At 35.3% G+C, this 23,064-nt stretch overlaps 1 protein-coding gene across 6 annotated transcripts in view; it reads right to left on the bottom strand.

Annotated features, from left to right (window-relative positions):
• The window catches only part of Adipor2 (adiponectin receptor 2), a 96,072-nt gene that overhangs the window by 11,364 nt on the left and 61,644 nt on the right, over nt 1-23,064 (bottom strand). For all 6 annotated transcript variants that reach the window (XM_078015472.1, XM_040281163.2, XM_013362279.4 and 3 more), the window contains 2 exons: nt 4,500-4,619; nt 161-332 (listed from right to left, as the gene is read on the bottom strand). In XM_078015472.1, coding sequence (XP_077871598.1) covers nt 161-332; nt 4,500-4,619 — 292 coding nt within the window. The remainder of the gene's footprint in view (nt 1-160; nt 333-4,499; nt 4,620-23,064) is intronic.

The raw sequence follows: 23,064 nt of genomic DNA on the forward strand, positions 1-23,064 counted from the left end.
ATCTAGGAGAGAATAATGTGACTTAGTTGTAATAAAATCACAGTATGCCTCTGGACATAGTTCAATCCTCAGTGACAATACATTTTTAAGTTCTATCCTTACCCTCAAATACAAGATTATCAAGTGAATCACTAATTCATCTACCACTGATATTTCATACCTAAGAGATGTGTCCAGATGTTGCCTGTCTCAGTGTGTATTCTGAAAATGCTCTTAAAACAGGCCCGAAAAGAAGGCATAGGAGGCCGATGTCCATGTAAAAGGAAGTCATTATCCTTGAGCCAGTCTGGAAGCACATCATGAGGGATTACTCGCCATCGACCTTCCCATACCTGGAAGAAGAGTTATTGAACATCTTTGTGATTTTAGTTGTCCTATTAGCAACAACAGTCCCAAACAACTGTCTCTTTTACCGCATTGTTGAACGATGGAAAAAAAATAGTTTTTAAAAAGGCAAATATATGCAAAATGTATAATGTCATATCCTGAATTCTTAAGACTGACAAATTTCTTTTTCGTTAGGAAAAGGAAGGAGTAAAAAAAAAATTATACAACATGCCCTAACACAGCTTTACTTCAGTCCGAGTGAAGAACGGATGAGGAGTCTAAAGTTCCACCCATAAAGACCTTCCTTCATCCCTCATAACAGACTTCTGAAAAGTTCCTATGACATTAAATATGACTTTTATATTTATCTGTTGGGAAAAAAAGAATTGTATAGAATTATGCTTTTGTGCCGTTTGCTAAACTCTCCCCTGGCCCCCACTTCCCTTTACTCTTTCTTCTCTCTCCACCATATCAAATATGATGAAGTAGAAAAGAAACAGAGCACAGGGGTCAGAAAATCTTGGGTCTCGAGTATTAACTAAATTATATGAGCTTTTTAATCAATTATAAAATCTCCAAACTCCACTTTCCTCATTTATATATTGAGGAAAACAGTGTTTCACCACATAAGAAGGAAATCATGAGGATCAAACAAAAATGATACAAAAACTTCATAAATAAATTAGCAACCCCTAGTCCTTAATTATCCCTAGAAGCTATTACCTGTTTAAGAATTAGTGACTAGTCCCCCTTGCTCCTGCTAGAGAGACAGCAAAGAAGCTCCACTTTAACGGCCCTTCAATTCCCATAGCCCCCCTTTTCTTCCTTTTCCTGTTGTCCCTCTCCCTGACAGAGGGATGGAGTTATTCCTCCTTAGAATGTCTATCAATATCTGTAGTTGTTTCTTTACAGTGTCTCTCAGGTCACAGAGCTCATACCACAACGATCACTTATCCAGAACTAAGTTGCTTCTGCTAGCCAGAAAGATGTAATGAAAATGACAGGCATGTGGTTTACCTTACAGTTAATGTGGGCTCAGTAGTGCTTCCAGATTACTACCTTAAAGCAAGAATCCAGACTACAAATGAGCAGAGCTCACCTCCAAAGACTACCACTTCTTATCTCTGGGGGTCTAGTACAAAACAACATAGCTAAGCCACAGAAAGTTGGCTTTCCTTCTCTCTACTATGCAGAAAGATTTCACCCAGCCACTGTGCCCACAGCCGTTTCCTGTTCTCTGCTCTTACCTCCTTATTAAGATCTACAAAAGAACTGACTATGCAACACCTCCTCTGACTCCAAAGAAAATGAGAACTGCCAACTTAAGAACAAATATGACCCTCCTTTTTCTTTTTAAATACACACACACACACACACACACACACACACACACACACACACACTTTAGTTGGGTTCAATTCTTAGTACCATAGATAGATAGATAGATAGATAGATAGATAGATAGATAGATAGATAGATAGATAGATAGATAGATAGAGGTCTATTTCAAATTCACAGGCTCAAGTGATCTTCCCGACTTGGCCTCCCAAGAAGCTGAGATGACAGGCACCACCCACACTTTGCTCTCCCCCAGATATTTTCAATCCACAGCTGGTTGAATCCATGGACATGAAACCCATGGATAAAGAGGGTTGGCTGCATTACCACTTGTAAAAGTGGCTGTATTATGAGATCTTCCACAGGAAGAGACAAAGATCAAGACACTGAATTTTCAATATCTATTTTGAACTTGGAAAAAATAATTATTGTAAACATTAACCTTATAAAATTTTGCTGCTTATTTTAGTTTCAGCAAATTTTATTTTATATTGTTTATTAGTCACATATGCATTTAATGCCAGAGTGATTTGTCCCATTGTTTCTAATATTCTAGTGGTCCAAACACTGAGCCAAAGAGCAATACTACTTCCTTAATTATACTTTATTTGGTGACATATTTAACAGATACTATATATCCTCACTCTCAACTTAAAATTATATACTGCCAACACAAATAGGCAACCTTTACTCCCTGAGATAAAACAATAGACAAAAGATTTATTTATAAGCTTGACAACGATACTGCCTCTATCAAACATCTCAGCAATGGTCCACTGGGTTTATACTTGACCCTAAAACATACATGCATATACACACCAATTTTTTTTCCACTACCCATGGCACACCTCCTATTCCCACACAAACCTGGCTATGCTGGTAAAATAGCAAAAATCAAAGTCTGCAAAAAGAGATCAGATCAAACTTGGAAACTTTAAAGACAAAATTACTTACTTCCCCCAAAAGGGAAGGTAACACCAGCAAAGCAAAAGCACACATCATTTTAAACTGTCTCTGTTTACTTGCTTCCAGTTCAAGAAACAGAATCTTACTGTCAGTAGACATGGCCAGTTTTCAAGCCTGGTCAGTTGCCCTGCCACAGCAAGGTACAGTGACACTGGAACACCATGTAACAGGATGCCTCCTGACTGTTCTCACAAACAGATTGGTAGAAGATAAGGGAATGGAAATAGTTTTTATACTCAAACATTTTTCTTCAGTAACTCATATGTAACATGCAAATGCCCATCCTATCTATTCTCCCATTAGCTATTAAATTTTTAAGTTTTATTTGCTTTATCCTTTGTTCAATTCAGAAAGAGAACAAATGGCAGTTAAGTATCCCAACTGGTCTATAAATATTAAAACTCCCCAATGGCTAAGACACTAACTATATGACTTGAAGAGATTTCTTCACATCAGAATCATTTTTTGAAAAACAAAATGTATCTATTTTATTTCTTTGTGTTAATTCTCCTGAGACAGTGATCACAATGAATTTATTATTTTGCTTGGCTTTTTCTGTCATCCGTTTTTAAACACTGATTAAAATGTGCAGGGTTCTATGAGACCTACAAATGTTTATATTTACCCTCACCCCCCCACCACCAGCAGCACTTAGTCTGGAAGGGTTATCTATGTTAAAATCATAACATTCTCTTCTCATCCCTAGCCCAATATATAGTATTCTAAGTCAACCGGTCTCAATTATTTTCAGCATCACTGTGAATGCAGGAAAATCTAAATTTAGTTTTCAGAATCTAATCTAATCTGCCTGTAATCCCAGTGGCTCAGGAGGCCAGGACAGGAGGATCATAAACTCAAAGCCAGCCTCAGCAATTTAGCAAGGCCCTAAGCAACTTAGTGAGACCATGTCTCAATATAAAAAATTTTTAAAGGGCTAGGATGTGGCTCATTGGTAAAGCATCCCTGGGTTCAATCCCCAGTGTCTACCTCCAACCCCCAAAAAAGTTGTGGTTTCAGGGAAAGGAAAATAGGGGAGCCAGAGATTGAAATGGAGTAAATTAAATTCCATGACTTTGTCAAAATGAACCCAACTATTATTATATACAATTATAATGCACTAATAAAAGAAAAAAAGTTGTGGTTCTTAAAACCCTGAAAAGTTACACTTCATAAAATTTTCTCTTTGAATAATTAAAAGTTCTCTTTAAATGTTTAATAAGTGGATTTATACATACATACCCATACACCTGCCAAGGTCCTTACTGATTAATCAAGTACCTATTCATTCACCAGTGTCCCTATTTCTCTAAGGAAGCAACCGCAATTCTAGCTACCATTTTAGGGAAACAAAACAAAATTATTCCTAACAGAGTCAGCCAATGGATTGAAAGAAAGGCCGCAGAGACAGAAAATATACCAGCTGAAAACTGGAAAATTTCAATCTCAAAAGTAGTCTGATTGCCCATCAAATCCCTAGAAAGAAAAATGGGTTTCCTATCCTAACAGCAGAGTACATTTATTTCAATACAGCATTTGAATATCTACTACTTCCAACTTGGTTTAATCTTATCAACAAGCCCTTTACTTTGCTAAACTCTTATCAGGAAAAGTTTGTTTCCCAAATAGATATTCTAGTTTTATCAGAACTTTTATCAAGGCTGCTATAGGCAAACAAATGCATTGTGCCTTGAACAGGGTTAAAGTTAAGAGCCTCCAATCCTTATCTTACCAGAGATTTTTTCCAAAGTAAACCAAAGGTCAAAGTACTACCCCCTTTGTTTTTTGGGGTTTTTTGTTTGTTTGTTTGTTTGTTTTGGGGGGTGGTGGTGGTAAAGAGCATAGAAAATGATAAGAAACCACAATCTTACCTTACAAACAAACTCTTCCATTCTCTCCATAGCATGATGGGCTTGCAAAAGAGGGGACATGCCCATAAACCCTTCATCCTCCTGAGAAGTGTCATCATTGCACTCTTGTTCCTCAGAGCTCTGCAAGGCAATCACAGGGAAAAAAAGTAAACAAGAGACTTAAGAGCCAAATGGCACAACACAGTTTGCTTGTCAAATTAAGATAAAAAAATTTAAGAACAGTAAGTAAAGTCAGTTTATTATAGCATCATCAGTACTAAAAATAAACAGTATTGGGGCTAGGATTGTGGCTCAGTGGCAGAGCACTTGCCTCACACGAATGAGGCACTGGGTTCAATTCTAAGCACCACATGAAAATAAATAAATAATGGGCTGGGGTTGTGGCTCAGTGGTAGAACGCTTGCCTAGCATGTTCGCTTGCCTAGCATGTTCGAGGCCCTGGGTTCGATCCCCTGCACCACATAATAACAAATGAAGGTTCTATGTCCAACTACAACTAAAAAATAAATATTAAAAAATATTTAAAAATAAATAAAATGAAGGTATTTGTCCGTCTACAACTAAAAAAAATATTAAAAAAAAGAACAGTATCAAATTTTCTGACAGATAAGTGAACTTATCTACTACATCATCATCCCTGTTTGTTTCAGTATCAAATTCTTGGAGGAGATTTACTGGATTCTTTTTTGGTTTTAGGATTTTCACAAACCACATATTATTATACTAAGAAGAAAATCAAGACTCCCACCTGGTATATCTAAAATAAGTAGTAGGCACTCTACCACTCAGCTACAATCCCAAATGCCAAATAAATGCCCAAAACAGAGGAAAGGGCTCCATATAGGTTATCAAACTTAATTCTCATAACCATCTTTTTATTACTTAAGTATTCTTATCCCCATTTAACATATAACCTTAGTCAGGCACAGTGGCATACACCTGTAATCTGAGAGACTCAGGGGGCTCAGGTATGAGGATCATGAATTCAAAGCCAGCCTCAGCAATTTAGGAAGGCCATAAGTAATTTAGGGAGATCCTGTCTCAAGATAAAAGGGCTGAGGATTTAGCTCAAAGGTAAAGAGCCCCAGGGTTCAATCCCCAGTACCTCTCCTCCCCTCCAAAACACAAACCATGCATAAGAACATTAGAGAAAGAGGTTAAGTAAATTGTCCAAGGTTAAAGCTAGTCAAGTAGAAAAGTTAAAAAAAAAAAAAATCCAAAACCCCAGTGTCTTTCCACATTCTAAAGAAAATTTTGTCCAGGAACATGGAGCAAAAAGTAACAATCTAATAACGATTTAAATCACTAAAATGAAGATTTCTGTTTCTAGACCAAGCTTATAGTTTAGATAGAACAATAAAAAGGGAAATGGACAAAAAAGTCAGGCGACTTCTAACCACAAATATGAAGGGTTTTTATTAGAAGTCATTCAAACTTTCTAAGCCTCAAGTTTCTCACTTATATAGCCTCCTACATCTCTCAAATTCTGATACTATAATTCAATGAATAGTGTAAGAACTGAAATTCCATATCTAACCAAAGATTCTGCTAGATAAACAGTGCTACTAACATGATTACATGAAGAAAGTTGGGGTGGGGGGTGCACCTGGGGTTGTAGTTCAGTGGTAGAGTACTTGCCTAGTATGTGTGAGGCACTGGGTTCAATTCTCATCACCATATAAGTTTATTTATACACACACACATATACACACACAAATAAAGGTCCATTAGCAATTAAGAAAAGAAGAAAATTATCTTCTATCCCTGATCAGAAAACTATTAAGAATAAACACACAGAAGCAATAGGGAATCTACCACAGCACACGAATTTGAACCTATTTTTTTTAAAAGATTTTATTCCTTTCTTCACTTTGTAAAATATTAGCTTGAGGCTATTACAAAGCATGTTAGATTTACACGCCCAAACTATGACTTTAGGAAAAGAGTATATTCTCTAATAAAACACACATAGTCTTTGATTACCTAAAATGTGCCCAACTATCCTTTATACTTCCTGTTTTAAATGCTTCCCTAACTTCCTTTCACCTGGTATTTCTCAACCTTTCTTTCATTACCACTTCCCCCACCCCAGGAACATTTTTAGATTGTTTACCCCTATCCTATTCCCATGACACTTTAAACACAAACACATATCTGTACATGGTAGTCCTGTGGAGGACTAAATTCCTTGTAATATTTAATAGTTTTTCACTCTTCCACGGACCAAGGACCAATTTTCAGACAATGCACACCCTACCTAACCCATAGGAACTGTCTCCTCTTCTAAATTTCCTCAGCACATATATGTCTGTGTCTTTCACTGGCCAATTAATGAGTATCTATCTAATTAGACTCTTTTTTTTTGTTAACTTCTACTATTTTATTTAACATTGGATAAAATTTTACTTTTTTAGACCAAAATTAGGTCTAGGTTTCTGTTTGTCTTCTTCCCCATATATGGTGGTTTAATTAATGAATGCTTTAAAGAGTGTGCCTAATTAAATGTAAAATGATGAAGTTCCATTAAAACATGAATTATATGAAAATAGGCAACAGCCTGAAACAATCAGACTAATTTTAAAATATAAAATTATATAATATATAAAATAGCTCAAATATGTATGTGTATTCAACATGTATAACAAACAAGGATTCGATTTTTATTGCCATGCAAATAAATTGTATCAGCAGTTTCAAAGCCATAAATAAACCAGGCACAATTTGGTGTTCCTGTAATCCCATCTACTGGAGTGTGTGAGACAAGAGGATTGCAAATTCGAGGCTAACCTCAGCAATTTAGTGAGACCTTATCTTGAAATTTTAAAAAAAGACTAAGGATGTGGATCAGTTGTAGAGTACCCCTGGGTTCAATTTACAGTACCAAAACAAAACTAAACTATAAATGAGCACATAAGATACGATCATAGTTCAATGTTTCCCTTATTTGTAAAATCTGGTGAGACTGCAAAGAGTCTGAAATGTCAGTGGGACTGCTTAAACTTAGTAATTCTGAGATCAAGATATGTGCAATTGGATCAACAGAGGATTACTGATAGGAAAAACTAAACTAGCCTCACTGGCAAGAGAAAGAACAATTCACACACACAATCTTCCCTTTCAGACTTGGATGAAGAAAACTTGCAGATTGGGCACTTGGGGGCAGAAGGAACCAAAATTGAACTCAGGGGCACTCCACCACTGAGACACATCCCCAGGCCTATTTTTGACAAGGTCTCACTGAGTTGCTTGGCACCTCACTTTTTGCTGAGGCTGGCTTTGAACTCACAATCCTCCTCTCTCAGCCTCCTGAGCCTCTGGGATTACAGGTGTGCACATCACTCTGGGCTGTTATGAGCACCTTTTTAAATAGGTACTCTCTACAAAGAGAGATTGATTAATAGATCAACCAAAGTGATAGGAAGGGAAGAGGAATCTGACATTACTACTAAGGAAGAAACAACTTTTGTGTCCTTAGTGGTGCTAATAAATTTTTGTAAAGTAAAGTAAATAAAATTATATTAAGAATGCAGGATGTATTATCTGGGATGAACACTGTTTATTAAGAAAGTTTTAGCCAGGCATAATGGCACTTGCCTGTAATTCCAGTGGCCCCAGAAGCTGAAGTATCGCAAGTTTGAGGCCAGCCTCAGCCACTTAGCAAAGCAAAAAGCAATTTACAGAGAACCTGTCTTAAAATAAAAAGGGATTGAGGATGTAGCTCATGGTTAAGTGCCTCTGGGTTTAATTCCGAGGAATCCCCCGCCAAAAAGCATAAAATGACTTGCAATAATGGATTAAGAGTGAATTTAGCCTAGACTGTAATCCTAGCAACTTGGGAGACTGAAGAAAGAGGATCCGCAGGTTCAAGGCCAGTCTCACCAACTAAGCAAGAACCCATCTAAAAATAAAAAAGAAAAAGGGCTGAGGATGTAGCTCACTGACAAAGCATCCCTGGGTTAAACAGGAAGGAAGGGTGGCAGGCAAGCATCTAGTGGGTAGAGTCCAGGACACTGTTAACAGGATGGAGAGCTCCCTGCAATAAAAAACTATCCGGTCAAAAAGTCAACAGTAGTTGAGAATCCCTAATCTGAAAGAGAGTTCTATATACCATGAATTATATATGCCACAGCACAACATTATGTGTTCACATCAGGAAAAAAAAAGTATTGCATTTGTTCAACATATTTAGAAAGTATTCATTAAGCAGGTACTGTGTTAAAGATAAAATGACCCTGAGGTTAAATGATCTGTTTAAAGTCAGACACTTAGAAAATAACAGAATTTTATGTTCAAATTCATGTCCATATATGCAATTCCAGTTTTCGCATCATTTCCTAGCTATGAAACTGCCCAATTGGATGGCAGAGGGTAACTAATACTTGACCAACACACACAGGCAGGCCTTGCTTGCTTGGTATTTTAGTGTAGGATAGTAAAATTAATCAATCGTGGGGGGGGGGACAAAAAACATGCAAAGCACTCTTAATAATCAATGAAAAACTATCTCATGACCTTAAAAAGTTTTGCCAGAGCTTGAAAAACTGTCAGTTTCAAATCTACAAGGTAATGGAAAAAAAAAAAAACAATAAAACTATTTATGGGTGTTCTATAAAAATTATCAGGAATGGGCTGGGGATGTGGCTCAAGTGGTAACGTGCTGGGTTCGATCCTCAGCACCATAAAATAAAATAAAAAAGATGCTGTGTCCACCGAAAACAGAAAAATAAATGTTAAAAAAATTCTCTCTTCTCTCTCTTAAAGAAAATTATCAGGAATAGTTTGAACAATGCTTGCCTTCTCATATAATTTATGATTTTAAGTGAACACCTTTTCTAACCCTTGGCAAACTGTCACAGCTCCTTTCTAGGTTTAGGTAATTTTACAATTTGCACTTTCAAGGCACAAAATATCTTTAGAGATTTCTTTAATGTGACTTGTTTTTGCCAGCAAACATTTTACTCATTACGTTGGCAAGCTTGTCTTCATTAAATTCTTCTGTCTGCTTATCTAAATTTCTAAAATGACAGCCAAGTTAACATTCCCACAGGCCCCTAGATGTTCTGTAGCTCCATTATGTTTGATTTAGCTTCCTTCTCAGTATTATCACTTTGACTTCTGTACTTCACTTTTACATTTGTGGGCCATTCCCTCCTTTTACTATTCATTTTTGTTTATGAAGCCATTTGAGTTTATTATTGAGAGACAAGGAAGCAATACAATAATATACTTTGTTATCTGTGCAGTCACTGCATTTTCAGATATGCAATAACCCAGTCAATGACAGACTTGGAAAGAAGTGACATGATTGGTATCTGATCAGGATGTGTACCTATTACCTACACAGCAAACTGCAGATTGAAAAGCCAACTGAAAAGTTTTGTATTTTATGCAGCTATTCATATTAAATATACCATGATAATTTAAAGTTGAACCATGCTGACAAGCCAAACCATAACAGAAACTCATGCATATTAAAACTTTGCAAAGCACGGGCTGCCTATATGCATGCATGTTCTTCTTTCATCTATTACAACTGCACTTTCTATTCCTAATCATACTTCTACAAAAGCTAATCCGAATTCAACAGAACGCCAATCTGTGTCAAGAATAAGAATTTACCCATGAATTATATTTCTAAGCTGTAACCATGCTTATCAGTATTTTTATCAATAAATGTTACCAATGATTATATCTCTAGTGGTCCTATGTATGAAATAAAACTGGTGATCAGATATAAACGTTTCAACAAAGACAAAGTTTCACACATTCCATCATGTCAGCAAAATTTCAGAATTTTTATAAGAGAATGTTTCTTTTTGGGGAGCAGGGAGATACCAGAAATTGAACTCAAGGGGCACTCAACCACTGAGCCACATCCCCAGCCCTATTTTGATTTTATTTAGAGACAGGGTCTTACTGAGTTGCTTAGTGCCTCACTTTTGCTTTGGACTCTCAATCTTCCTGACTCAGCCTCCCAATGGGCATCTCGAAGAAGTCAATGCTGACTTACCATATAAAGACATTTTAATATTTAATATCCCCTCCTACATTCAATGAAGTCCATCTGTGAAAAGATCTGACTCTGATGATTCATACAAAGTACAACTTTAAATAATAATTTTCTAGAGTATGTTTACTACCAAAGTTTGATGGAACTGTCCAATTTAAAAAAAAAATCATACAGAGAACCATACTGATTAAAGAAGAAAGGTCTTCAAGATCAAAAAAAAAAAATCATACAGAGAACCATACTGATAAAGAAGAAAGGTCTTCAAGTTGGGTTGGGGATGTGGCTCAGTGATTGAGTGCCCCTGGAGTTCAATTTCTGGTATCCCCCTGCCCCCCAAAAAAGAAACATTCTCTTATAAAAATTCTGAAATTTTGCTGACATGTTGGAATGTGTGAAACTTTGTCTTTATTGAAACGTTTATATCTGATCACCAGTTTTATATTGTTTTATTTCATAGATTGGACCACTAGAGATATAATCATTGTTAACATTTATTGATAAAAAATACCAAGCAGATAAATGCTCAATAGGTACTTACAAACCTATTGAGCATTTATCTGTTTGAGCCCAACGCAGTTTAACAAATATTAAATGAATAGCCAGGTGTGGTTGTGCACACCTGTAATCTTAGCAACTTGGGAGGCCTTAGGCAGGAGGACCACGAGTTCAACATTAACCTGGGCAATTTAGAGAAACTCTGTCTCCAAAAGGGGGGGGGGGGATAAAATGTAGCCTTTACCTTCCATGGGGCTCATTCTAAAAAGAGGCTGAATTAGCTATGTAAATGGCTATCAGAGAAATAAGATATAGCTAGTTTGAAGACAGAAAAAGCAAAAGTACCATTTGAGAAAGAAGCTTCAGATGCAATGGGAGGAACAGCGAAACATAAATGATATACTAAAACACTAGCTGAAGTTAGTACACAGTGTCACAACCATGCTACCATCCATTACCCACAATTAAAAGAAAAGGGTCATGAAATAAAATACACAGGAATAGGGAAAGCACATCTTTGATTAAAATTTGTCTGCCTTTATAGACATTACTGAGAACTGAGACCCTCTATGTTATGAAGACTAAATTTGTTTCAGAAGATTCTTACTTCAGAAAGTAAGGGTGCAAACCTGTAAATAACTTCACAATTAGCTTAAGGAATATCTTAAAAATTCATTTAACTGAATAATAAACTGCTCAACCAGATCCTTAGGACAATAAATTGTTCAACTGGGCAAATCTGGTTACTTATTAAACAAATCAAGATCTAAGTAGACTTCTTCATAAAAATAAAATTATGTGACCAACAGAAAAGAGTCTATTTACAAGTTAGCTTTCCCTTAATAAACTAAAATACAGTGGTACTCCTTAATTTGATTAAAGTAAACCAGTTTAATGGAATAAATTCTAGGCTAAAAAATAAAAAGTAGTTCCTAATATCCCGATTTATGAAGAAGAATCTGGAACAGAGGAAAAGTAGGACAACCATAAAAGCTGATCTCTTTATTCAACCTAATACCTTGAAAATTCAAAGATGTGGGGGAAAAGCCATAAAATTGTAGTTCAAGGCAACCTAGTTTGAAATTTCTCTTGTATTCCTGTCTCAATGCTTACAAAATGCTTCTATAACTTAAACAAACATAGTTAAAAGAGTATAGCTTTAGGGTCAAAGGCCCAGAGACACTGGCCTACTCACTTCAACCAATACACAACATTATACATTTCAAAAACAATTTTAGAAGATGGAAGAATACAGGACCAGAAACCAAAAGATCTAGATTGTATACCCTAGGTGATTAAACTTACTGCATCCTCCACTGTGTAACCTTGACTCTTCATTCCAGGGACACTGAATTCTTTTCAGGATCAGAAAAATGCCAGTATATATGCACCAGTATATACTCAATAAATGTTAGCTCTCAATACTATTCCCTAAAAGCATCATACTATTTCTTGCATTTCAGCCTTTGCATCCACTGTTCTTCTCTCTGCCTAGAATGCCCTTCAGTCCTTTTTCCTAGCTACCTCTGAAACTCATGTTTCATCTCTTCTGATCCCCACTTGCAGCTGGAGTTGCTACCATAGCATCCTATGCATGCAGTCACAATGCACTCACCACAAATGTATTTTTATCTTTCTCTCCAACTATATTGTAAGCTACTTATGGGCAGAAATCATGTCTTATCTTTGTATGCCCAAAGTGCCGTCACATGGTAGAGAAACTAAAAACATCTGAAGAACAATTAAAGGCACACATGCCCAATGTCTTCTGGGCTCCTTCCCACTCTGACACTCTAGGAATCAAGTGGGTACTTGAAAGCCAGCCAATACTATTTAATAAACATTAAGACATCAGAAGAAAAGGCTGGTGGGGGAGAAGTTAAGTTAAATTAGCTCAATCTAAAACAGTGAAAAGTCCAAGATGAAAAGTCCAATTGATTTAGAAATCACCTTTGTGGAAGAACTGTTGGGGGTGGATCAGGCTATATGTGCAGGATATGTTTACCAATTTTATCAGCAGAGTACCCTTACAAAGGAAGAACAGGACAACAATTATTTATTGTTCACTAACTATATGCCAGACACTCTGATACGTGCATTTTGCAAATTAAACCCTCACAATAATTTTCTGAGTATTTCCATTCCCATTTTGTAATATGGAAGTCTAGATCGAGCATGGTATATAAAGAAACAGAAGCTAAGAGAAGTTACATAGCTCTAAGTAGTACCTTGAATTTCCATCTAATGACATTATCTTGAATAATCACTTCATTAACTATACAAGTCTATTAGGCTCATTAAATACTGTGTTTGAACTGAGTATCTCATAATAAAGTAGTAGATACTATTATTTTTCAAATACAAGTAGGTACTATAGTGATTTACAAAATACAAACTGACTTACGATGAACATTTCAAATTCAAAGACAATTTCTATCATATGGTTATTCAAACTTTTAAAATGTGACTATTATAAAGAGGTCTGTTATTGTTTTTAATATTTAAAGGGGACATGGGATCATAATCCTGACTCAATAATTCCACTCCTGGGTATGTAGCTAACAGAAATGCATATATATATATATATTGAACAAATAAACAAAAAATAGAATGTTCATAGCAATTGTATTTATAATAGCCCCAAGCTGGAAACAACACAGACTGCCTTCAACAATAGTATAAGTAAATAAAATGTTGTATAGTAACACAATGAAATACCACGAAGCAATAAAACGTAACAACCTACAACTATACTCAGAAAACACAAGATAAATATTGAAAACATGATTCTAAGACAAAGAAACTAGACATACATATCTGGAATGATTACAGTGATATAAAGTACAAAAACAAGAAAATTAATCTATGACATTATGGTTACCTCTGGAGGAAGGAAATACACAGTCATTATTAAGGGGACTTCTAGGAGTACAGATTTACACACTTGTGTCCAGTTTATAAAAATGTCTCAAACTTTATTTATATCTGTATACACATTGCACTTCTATAAGGTTTTTGTTGTTTTTCCTTTAAAGGGTTCTCTTAATCAAAAAGGCTGGGTAACAATACTGTAAAAGCAATCAGGGATTCAAATTCAGGACTCTGAAGACTGAACCTTGCTTTTTTCCCCCGCTTTGAGATTTATCTACTGGTATATAGAAATGGCTTCACTAAACAAAACTCAATAAAAAGTATGAAAGAACCCATTAAATAGGACTGCTTAAGCAAAGATACCTAATAAGACTGATTTCTGGGGGGAAATCTCATCTTCTTTCCTCTAACCAAAAAAAGAAAAAAAAAAGGAAGGAAGGAAAGAAAGAAGTATTAAAACTATTGTGAAAAAGACCACAGAAATTGAGAACGAGAAAAATCTTAGGTACCTATTACCTAGTTCAACATCTCATTTTAATGTAAAGCAAATGCAGGACACAGAAATGAAAATTAGTACTAACTTTTAAATATTAGTAAGCATAAGCATCTTTGTCACTTATCTCTCTGTCTGTGTCTGTGTCTCTCCCCACCCCCTCTATTCAGTAGGTCTGGAATAATATTGTGGCAATTTGTATTTTTTTTTTTCAAATGAGCTGTCTTAATAAATTCACTGATTTAAACCTAGTGATAAACACTACATAAGAAGATACATCATTCTGCAATGTTTATGACTATCCTAAATCTTATTTTATTAATTCAGAATTTCACTTAACTTCCTAAAGAAAAAAGACACCCTTATTGCCTTGCAATTACACTTTTATCTTTGTCAAATACATGATTGGTATTTGACACAGTGAGCCTGAGGGCTCTTTTGAAAGAAGTCTAAATAATCTACTTAGCTTCTACATTTTAAAACAGAGCAGGAAAAAAAATGCTCAAAATTAATGCAAAAAAAATTTTTTTAAAGAAAATGAGGCAAAATTGTTCTAAATGTGAAATACTGCACTATGGTACATATCAATTTATTTTCAAAATAAAGAGAAAACTCATTAAAAAGAACACATCTGAGAAGCAAAATTATATAGGTCTAACAGAAAACACACATGAAACAATTCTGTGCAGAAAAAAAAAATCAAGTGCTGAATCTAACCTCTGGGATCAACTCAGGGGCAGGGTTTGGAATTCAGAAACATTAAGTTAATCTGGTGTCAATTTTCTTAAAGGCAGCTTTGTTTAGCAGAAAGAGAAGTCAGAAGACTTGGCACAGGCTCTCATTTAAGCATGGGACCTTCAGCAAATGACTCAAACCTTCCTGAATCTTACTTTTCTCTTTTTCAAAAAGAGATTTTATTTGTTCTTCCTATTTCAGAATGCAGTTTTGAGAAGTTAATAAGAAAACGTCTGTAAAAAGTACTATCTACAAATTAAGGGCATTATTAGAATTATTAAGAAAGATACACACACTACTGCTAATGGTTTAGATACTTCAACTTCGAAAGTAAAAATAACGAGAAATAAATATTTCTCCAAAAACAAATATCAATATATGGAACTTTTCAAATCACTTGGAGATATTAAGTCAATATTTTGCCTTAATCTCACTCTCAAAATTAAACAGTATTCTGTTAACTACTCCTTCTTTTCTTGCTCCCATGTTTACTATACAACTGAACCTGAAACTGGCAGCAATAGCCAGTACTTTACATAAATTGACTAGAAAAAAATGTTTAAAAAATAAAAAACTTCTTATATGTAAATTAAAGGATTTATCACTGACAGTAATTATCTTATTTATTCTTTAAGGGATTTACAGATTGTGTATTTTCCACTTCTGCACTTTAGCCATGTACCAAGAATCACTATATACCTAGCAATTACAAAGATACCTGAGCCAGAGTAGATCAAAAGGGCCATGTGGTTTCACCTTGTAGGCCACACACAGCACAATTTTAAGATGGGCTGTTTACACAGATTACAATTTGTTGACAAATTTCAGCCTGGACCTGAAAATTACATTACTACAATACTTCTATTACTAAAATGTTTAAGAATTCTAGATATATAACATGCTCCTGAGGTATACATCAGGCTTATCAATCTCAGCACTACTGGTATTATTAGCTAGATAATTCTTTGTTGTGGGAGCTATTTACTATAGAATATTTAGCAGCACTCCTGAGACCTCTACTCACTAAATAAAAGTAGCACAATCCCATTGCTATAACAATCAAAATGTCTCCAGACCCTGCCAAATATCTTCTGTGTATGACAACTGCTCCAAATTATCCAACACTGGAATATGCTGAAAATAACCTATATCTCAGTTGCTTTATTTATTAATGGGCTCTAGGTCCCTTAAACTTTTTCTTTTTCTCATCTCTAACACACAGGATTCAACATACCACAGTATAGTCACTTTAACTAGACACAGTATTTTATAATCTGAAGAAACCATTGGATATATAACTGCTTTTGTTTTATAACCCAAAGCTCATTATTAAAATTCTAGCCAATCAATATAAACAACCATAAGCATAATCTCACATTAAAATATCCATATATAAGATATTACATAGCATTTTTACTCTTTTGCAGAGAAACTAATGTAGCTTTATAAAGTAATAATCTGAAACTTGATAAACAGAAGATCTTCCATCTTTCAGCCCAGCGGCAGAGCGCTCGCCTCGCAAGTGAGAGACCCTGAGTTCGATCCTTAGCACCACAAAAAAATAAACAAAATAAAGATATTGTGTCCATGTATAACTAAAAAAAAATTTTTTTAAAGAAAATAAAAAACAATCTATCAGATTCATCACTGAGAATTAATTAATACTGTAAGTACAATAACCTAACCTGTATAAAGATCCTGGAATGGAAAACTGTGACAGATTTTATAATATGGTCCTCACATATTATGGTTCTCACATATAGCATGAGGAATATAGAGAGAGCACGTTGTATATCTAGAATTCTTAAACTTTTTTAGTAATAGAAAGAAGTACTGTAGCAATGTAATATACTTCTCTCCACAGAGGAATATTCCATCTTTGAACCTGGCCACTTAACTGCTTTGTCCAATAGAATATTAATAGATAAACATAGACCACATATGAGCAGAAACTTTAAATGCAAATGGGTGATCTGACTTGGTCTATGGGAATTTGCAATCTATCATGTCTCACATGAGAAAATATGGAGCTGACCTCAGCAGACTAGCAATCTAGAACAGTCATACTGGACAGTAGCCTTCATGAAATGTGTACTTACTGCTCTAAATCACTAACCTGAGTGTTTAGTTTCTGCAGCAAAAGCTGACTAATATAGGAATAAATAAGTTTTTCTGGCACATTGACATTAAATGTTTATGTAACTCTAAATTTCAGGGTATATGAATTTATAAATTGCAAGCATGTAAAATATTTTCCTCTGCTTTTTTCCATTCAACATGAATATGCAATTACAAACATTATTAGAATAAAAAAATTACTATCCTTAGTATTTTCACTGAAGAGTTGTTTTACAATTCATAATCCACATTGTGATATTTAAAATACCAAGTACAAAGTAAGAATAGCATGGATTCCAAATACAAGTTGACAGAATCCAGGAAACATCCGAAACAGAGTGTTAAAATATAGAACACTTTGATATCTTCCACTTCTCTCCCAGCCCACCTGCTCTCCCCTTACTAGAGATTGAACCCAGAGGTGCACTGTCTCAAGTTATATCCCCAGCCCTTTTTATTTATTTATCTTTTTTTTTTTTTTTGGAGACACAGTCTTGCTAAGTTGCTGAGACTGGCCTCCAACTTGCAATCCTCCTTTCTCAACCTCTTGAATCGCTCACATTACAGGCATGTGCCACAACATCTTGGCTAAAAAATAAAACAGTCTTAAAGAACATTCCTTTTATGGTCCAAAAATATCTTAAAAAACAATACCTACATCTACACATTTGCTATCAAATGTGAACTGGAAAATGTATTTATTTAAGAAGAAAATAAGCCAAAAATAAAGGCCTATTCCAAAGTGTGTCTTATGTTCCCACTTCTCCACTAAAACGGTTCTCAAGTTCACAATGAACACCATGTTGCCAGAACCAATGCTAACTTTTAAAAAAATATTTATTTAAGTTGTAGTTGGACACAATACTTTTATTTCACTTATTTATTTTTATGTGATGCTGAGAATCAAACCCAGGGTCTTGAACGTGCAAGGCGAGGGCTCTACCGCTGAGCCACAACCCCAGCCCTCCAATGCTAACTTTTCTATTGTAGTCATCCTTGATCTCTCTAGCAGGACTAACAATAACTGACTCATTCCTGCCTCCTCTCCTCTAGAAACACTCTCTTGTTTTTTTTCATTTTATACTTTCCTCTTCTCACTGGCTGCACTGTCTTACCACCTCAAATGTTAAATGGTATTCTTCAGGCTGTGTCCCAGGAACTCTCATCTTTTCCTATCTTCACTCTCTTCCTTTTGAGCAACCTAAACTATTTTAATAATTTTAAATATTATTTATATACTGCTACTTCCTCAATATTATCTCCAACACAAACCCCTATGGAATTCCAAACTCATACTCAACTACCATAACAAATCCACTAAGATGGATCATATTTAACATAGCCAAAAGCAAACTCTTGATCCATCAACCTAAACCTTCAATTCCAAACTCATCCTCTAGTTTTTTCACTTTCAGAATACGGTATCATATCCCCATCAATTCAGTTATTCACATTACACCAGGTCTCCTCCTTAAATGTATTTCATCCCATCTAACAGCAAATCCTTTCAACTCAACCTCCAAACCATAGCTCAAATTTATCTACTTCTTGACAACTCCACTATCATCATGGACCCCAAATAAGCTGCCAAGTGTTTTTTTTTTTTTTCTTTCATAAAACTCACTTCTAAGTTTTCTACACAGGAGCTAAAGAGTGAAACTTTTCAAAATCTACATAAGTTGTCATTGTTTCCTTGCTTAAAACTTTCCAATAGCTTCCAAAACCATTTTTCCATATTATCACCTACAAGAGTTCTTCCCTATTTTTTTTTTTAATTGACTAATACTACACTCCCTCTCTCCTTTCCCCACAGTCCTCAAGAATAGCAAACTCATTTTAGACTCAGGACTTTGCACACATTGTTCCTGTTGCTTGAAAGGCCCTATATAAATTCCCTCCTTTCCTCTTAGCCCACTTACATCCTTTACTATTCAGTATCTCTAGAAGTTACCAGAGGAATTATTTTCTTCATCAACACTGGTATTTTTAAGTTCAATATAAGCATATTTCACAATAGTTCAAAGTGCACATTCGAAACACTTAAGGTCAATCCAGGTGAACTGGGCTAGCATGAAATAATCACATAGAAACATAGAAATACCTTTTACTTTGGGTCCTGTGAAGGCTCCTCTGACCTCAGGGGTCCATGGAAAGAGGAGCAAGAAGCACATGCTAAACCCTTTTATTGGGAAGAAGCCATTCAAATGAGGCAAGCAAGGAGTAGGATTACAAAGGAACTGGAGAGTGCAATTCAACCCCACCAGGTGACACTTATTTCTAGAACCACAGCTTGCTATCAAAGCTGGGACAACACCCAAGTCACTATGAAATATACCTCATACATCAGGACAGGAAGGTGTGGTCATTCAGAGCGGCTCCCCAAACTTGATGACATCTTCTTAATATTGTCAATAAAATTATAGAATCCTACTGTAGTTAGGAATACAGAGATCAGAGATCATCTATTGTTCTCATATTACATGTAACAAAAAATAGAGAGATCAAATAATTTGCCTGTTTTTAAGCAAATTTTAACTTCTAATCTGTGTTTAACATTTTGGTCAACCCTCTATTCTGATTATTATTACATTTTAACTTCCTTTAAGATAATCCGAGTTATAGGAAAAAAATTCTAAAATTCACATGTAACCACAAAGCCACAGTAACTTTGAAACCCAAACAGCCACAATAACTTTGCAAAGAAATAAGGTGGAAGCCTTCTATATCCTAGCTTTAACATATTATAAAGTTACAGTCATCAAAACAGTTACGGTGCTGACATAAAGACAGACATATAGACCAATAGTACAGACAGACTAGACAGCCCAGAAATAAGCATACGCATATAGAGTCAAATAATCTCCGCCAAGGATACCAAGACTACACAACAGGAAAAGGAATGTGACTTCAAAAATACATATACATATTGGGGAAACTATACAATCATATGAAAAAAAAATGAAACTTGTCTCTTATACTATACATGAAAACCATCATGAGCTACTCTATATTAGTATGGCCTCCTATCTGTTAGGATGGCCATGATCATGAGGATGTGAAAAAAAACAGAAACTTTTGTACTGCTAGTGGGAATATAAAATGGCATAATAGCTATGCAAGATAATATGGTACAAATAAAAGTAAATCAGATGGCAGTTTCTCTAAAACTTTAAAATGTAATGACTGTGATTCAACGATCTCCCTTTATTTTTCCAAAATATTGAAAACAGCATCTTAGAGGTGCACACCTATGTTCCCTGTTCCATTACTTACATTAGCAAAGAGATGAAAACAACCTAAACGTCTATCAGTGGGTGAATACATAAAGAAAATGTGGCATATAGATACAATGAATATTATTCAGCCTTAAAAAAGGAAAAAATCTGCAGGCACAGTGGTGCATGCCTAGAATCCCAGCGGTGTGGGAGACTGAGGCAGGAGACTGAGCCAGTCTTAGCAACTTAGCAAGGCTCTAAGCAAATTACAAAGACCCTGTACTCAAAATAAAAAATAAAAAGGGCTAGGATGTGGCTCAGAAATCAAGCACCTCTGGGTTTAATACCTGGTACCAAAATAAATAGAGAAAAAAAGAGAAGAAAATCCTGATGCTACGCTTCATAAATGAAACCTGTGGATGTTATACACTAAATTAAGTAGTAAACCAATGACAGAAGGAAAAAATACTGCATGATTTTATCTATCTGAAGTATTTAAAATAGTAAAATTCATAAAAACAAAGTAAAATGATTGTCATCATGGGGGAGGGGAAATGGGAAATTGCTATTCAATAGGGGTGTACATAATTTCCATAATGCAAGATAAAAAAAGTTCTAGAGGTCCTCTGTTTAGCACTGACTATATAGCTAACTAAGAATACTGTATAATATATTTAAAAACTGTTAAAGGTACATGTCATGTTATGTGGTTTTTTAAATTACAATTAAAAGAAAAAAACAACAAAAATGAAAAATCCCAGTTACTCACCCACACCTAGTAAAAGCTCTTATTAGTTAAAGAGTAACTACTTAGGCCTCACAGCAACTCAGGGAAGCTTAAGTTGCTCAGCCTAATTAGGGAAGTTTAAACTGCTAATATGCTACACTAAAAACAGTAACATGAAATAAAGTCTCAAGTATAGAAGAAAACTCTTACCACCAGTATCTGTCAAACTTCTTTTTAAACAAATAATGTTGGTTTAAAGGCCGTATTTACTATACATATTATTTTTTTTAAGCTGTAGTTGGACATAATACCTTTATTTATTTTATGTGGTGCTGAGGATCAAACCCAGTGCCTCGCATGTGCTAGGCGAGCACTCTGCCGCTGAGCCACAACCCAACCCCATACTATACATACTCTTAACCTTCTTTTAAAATCCCATAAACTGGCTAGGCACAATGGCACACACCTGTAATTATAGTTACTGGGAGGATGAAGCAGAAGGATCACAAGTCCAAGGCTAGTCTGCTACACAAGTTAGAAAGACCCTGTCTCTTTTTTTTAAACGGATGGAGTTCTCTTTTCACAGTGCCTTATAGGCAATCAACTGCAAAAAGTATGAATGGCAACCTGAGCATTCTCAACTTGGTTATTGTTTAAAAAAAAAAAAAAAAAAAGATATTCCTGGACTTACAAATACTACTGTACCTCATCACCTGGGACCCAAAAGAGCTGGCAGAACATGCAAACTTTCCAATCTCACAAATACATTGTCAGAAAACCCTTAAAAAAGGAAGATAAAAAACCCAGAACCAAAGCACCAAGATTAGTGTCTCATTACGCCACATCAACATGGGCATATTGTTCTGGAGAAAAAGTCTACAAAGAAGATTAACGAAATGACTGCAGAATATGCTAAACTTTTGGCCAAGAGAATCAAAGAAGAAACAGAGAAATGCTAGAACAGATTGCCAAGAGACACAGTCTGTCCTCTACAAAAGCTTTTGCTTCTAATCTGAATCCAGTTAAAATTAAGAATTAAACAAATAACGTCCAAAAGGAAAAACTGGGGAAGGAGGGGCATAGCTCAGAGGTACAGGGTTTGCAAAGCCCTGGTTCAACTTCCAATACCATCAAAGAGGAGTGGGGGGAAAAAATCAGACTATCTGCTGATACATATGTAAGCACACAGATATGCACATACATAATCTTTTATTCTAAAAAAATCTAGCCAAAATTATAAAGTTGGTCTTATAAAGTGTTACCAGGAACAACAAATTTCACTATTATAAAAGATTTGAAAGGACAAGACTCTGTAATTCAACCCAATAACACTGCTACCAATAAGCATATATTTTAGGATGGTGAAGCTACTATTCCAACCAAAGATTTCAAAATGTTTTCATTACCAAAACTCAGTGAGAAATATATTTCATGTCATTCATATTTATACACATATACTCAACTACAAAAACTAAAAATTTTCATCAAATTTAATGTAGTTTTCATGTAGTTTAAATGTACATTACTTACTACATATGCACTCAATATTTTCATCCTATTTTTTACTGTTCAGTTTTGTTGTTTGTAGTGCTGGGGTCCCAGGTCCTCCCATATGCTGTGCTTCACCCACGGAGCTACATCCCCAGTCTGTGTTCTACTTTTTTTTAAAGTTGTAGATGAACACAAAGTATCTCTATCTATTTTTATGTGGTGCTAAGGATTAAACCCAGTGCTTTACACATGCAAGGCAAGTGCTTTACCACTGAGCTACAGGCCCAGCCCCTACTTTTAAATACTAATGTAATACTAACATTAATTCACAAGCTACTAAGGAGCACACAGTACAGTCTAGAAACAGTGTACTACTAGTGCTGCAACATTAAACATATACTACATAATGC

This window comes from Ictidomys tridecemlineatus, chromosome 6 (genome assembly GCF_052094955.1).
Source record: "Ictidomys tridecemlineatus isolate mIctTri1 chromosome 6, mIctTri1.hap1, whole genome shotgun sequence".
Classification (NCBI taxonomy): Eukaryota; Metazoa; Chordata; class Mammalia; order Rodentia; family Sciuridae; genus Ictidomys; species Ictidomys tridecemlineatus.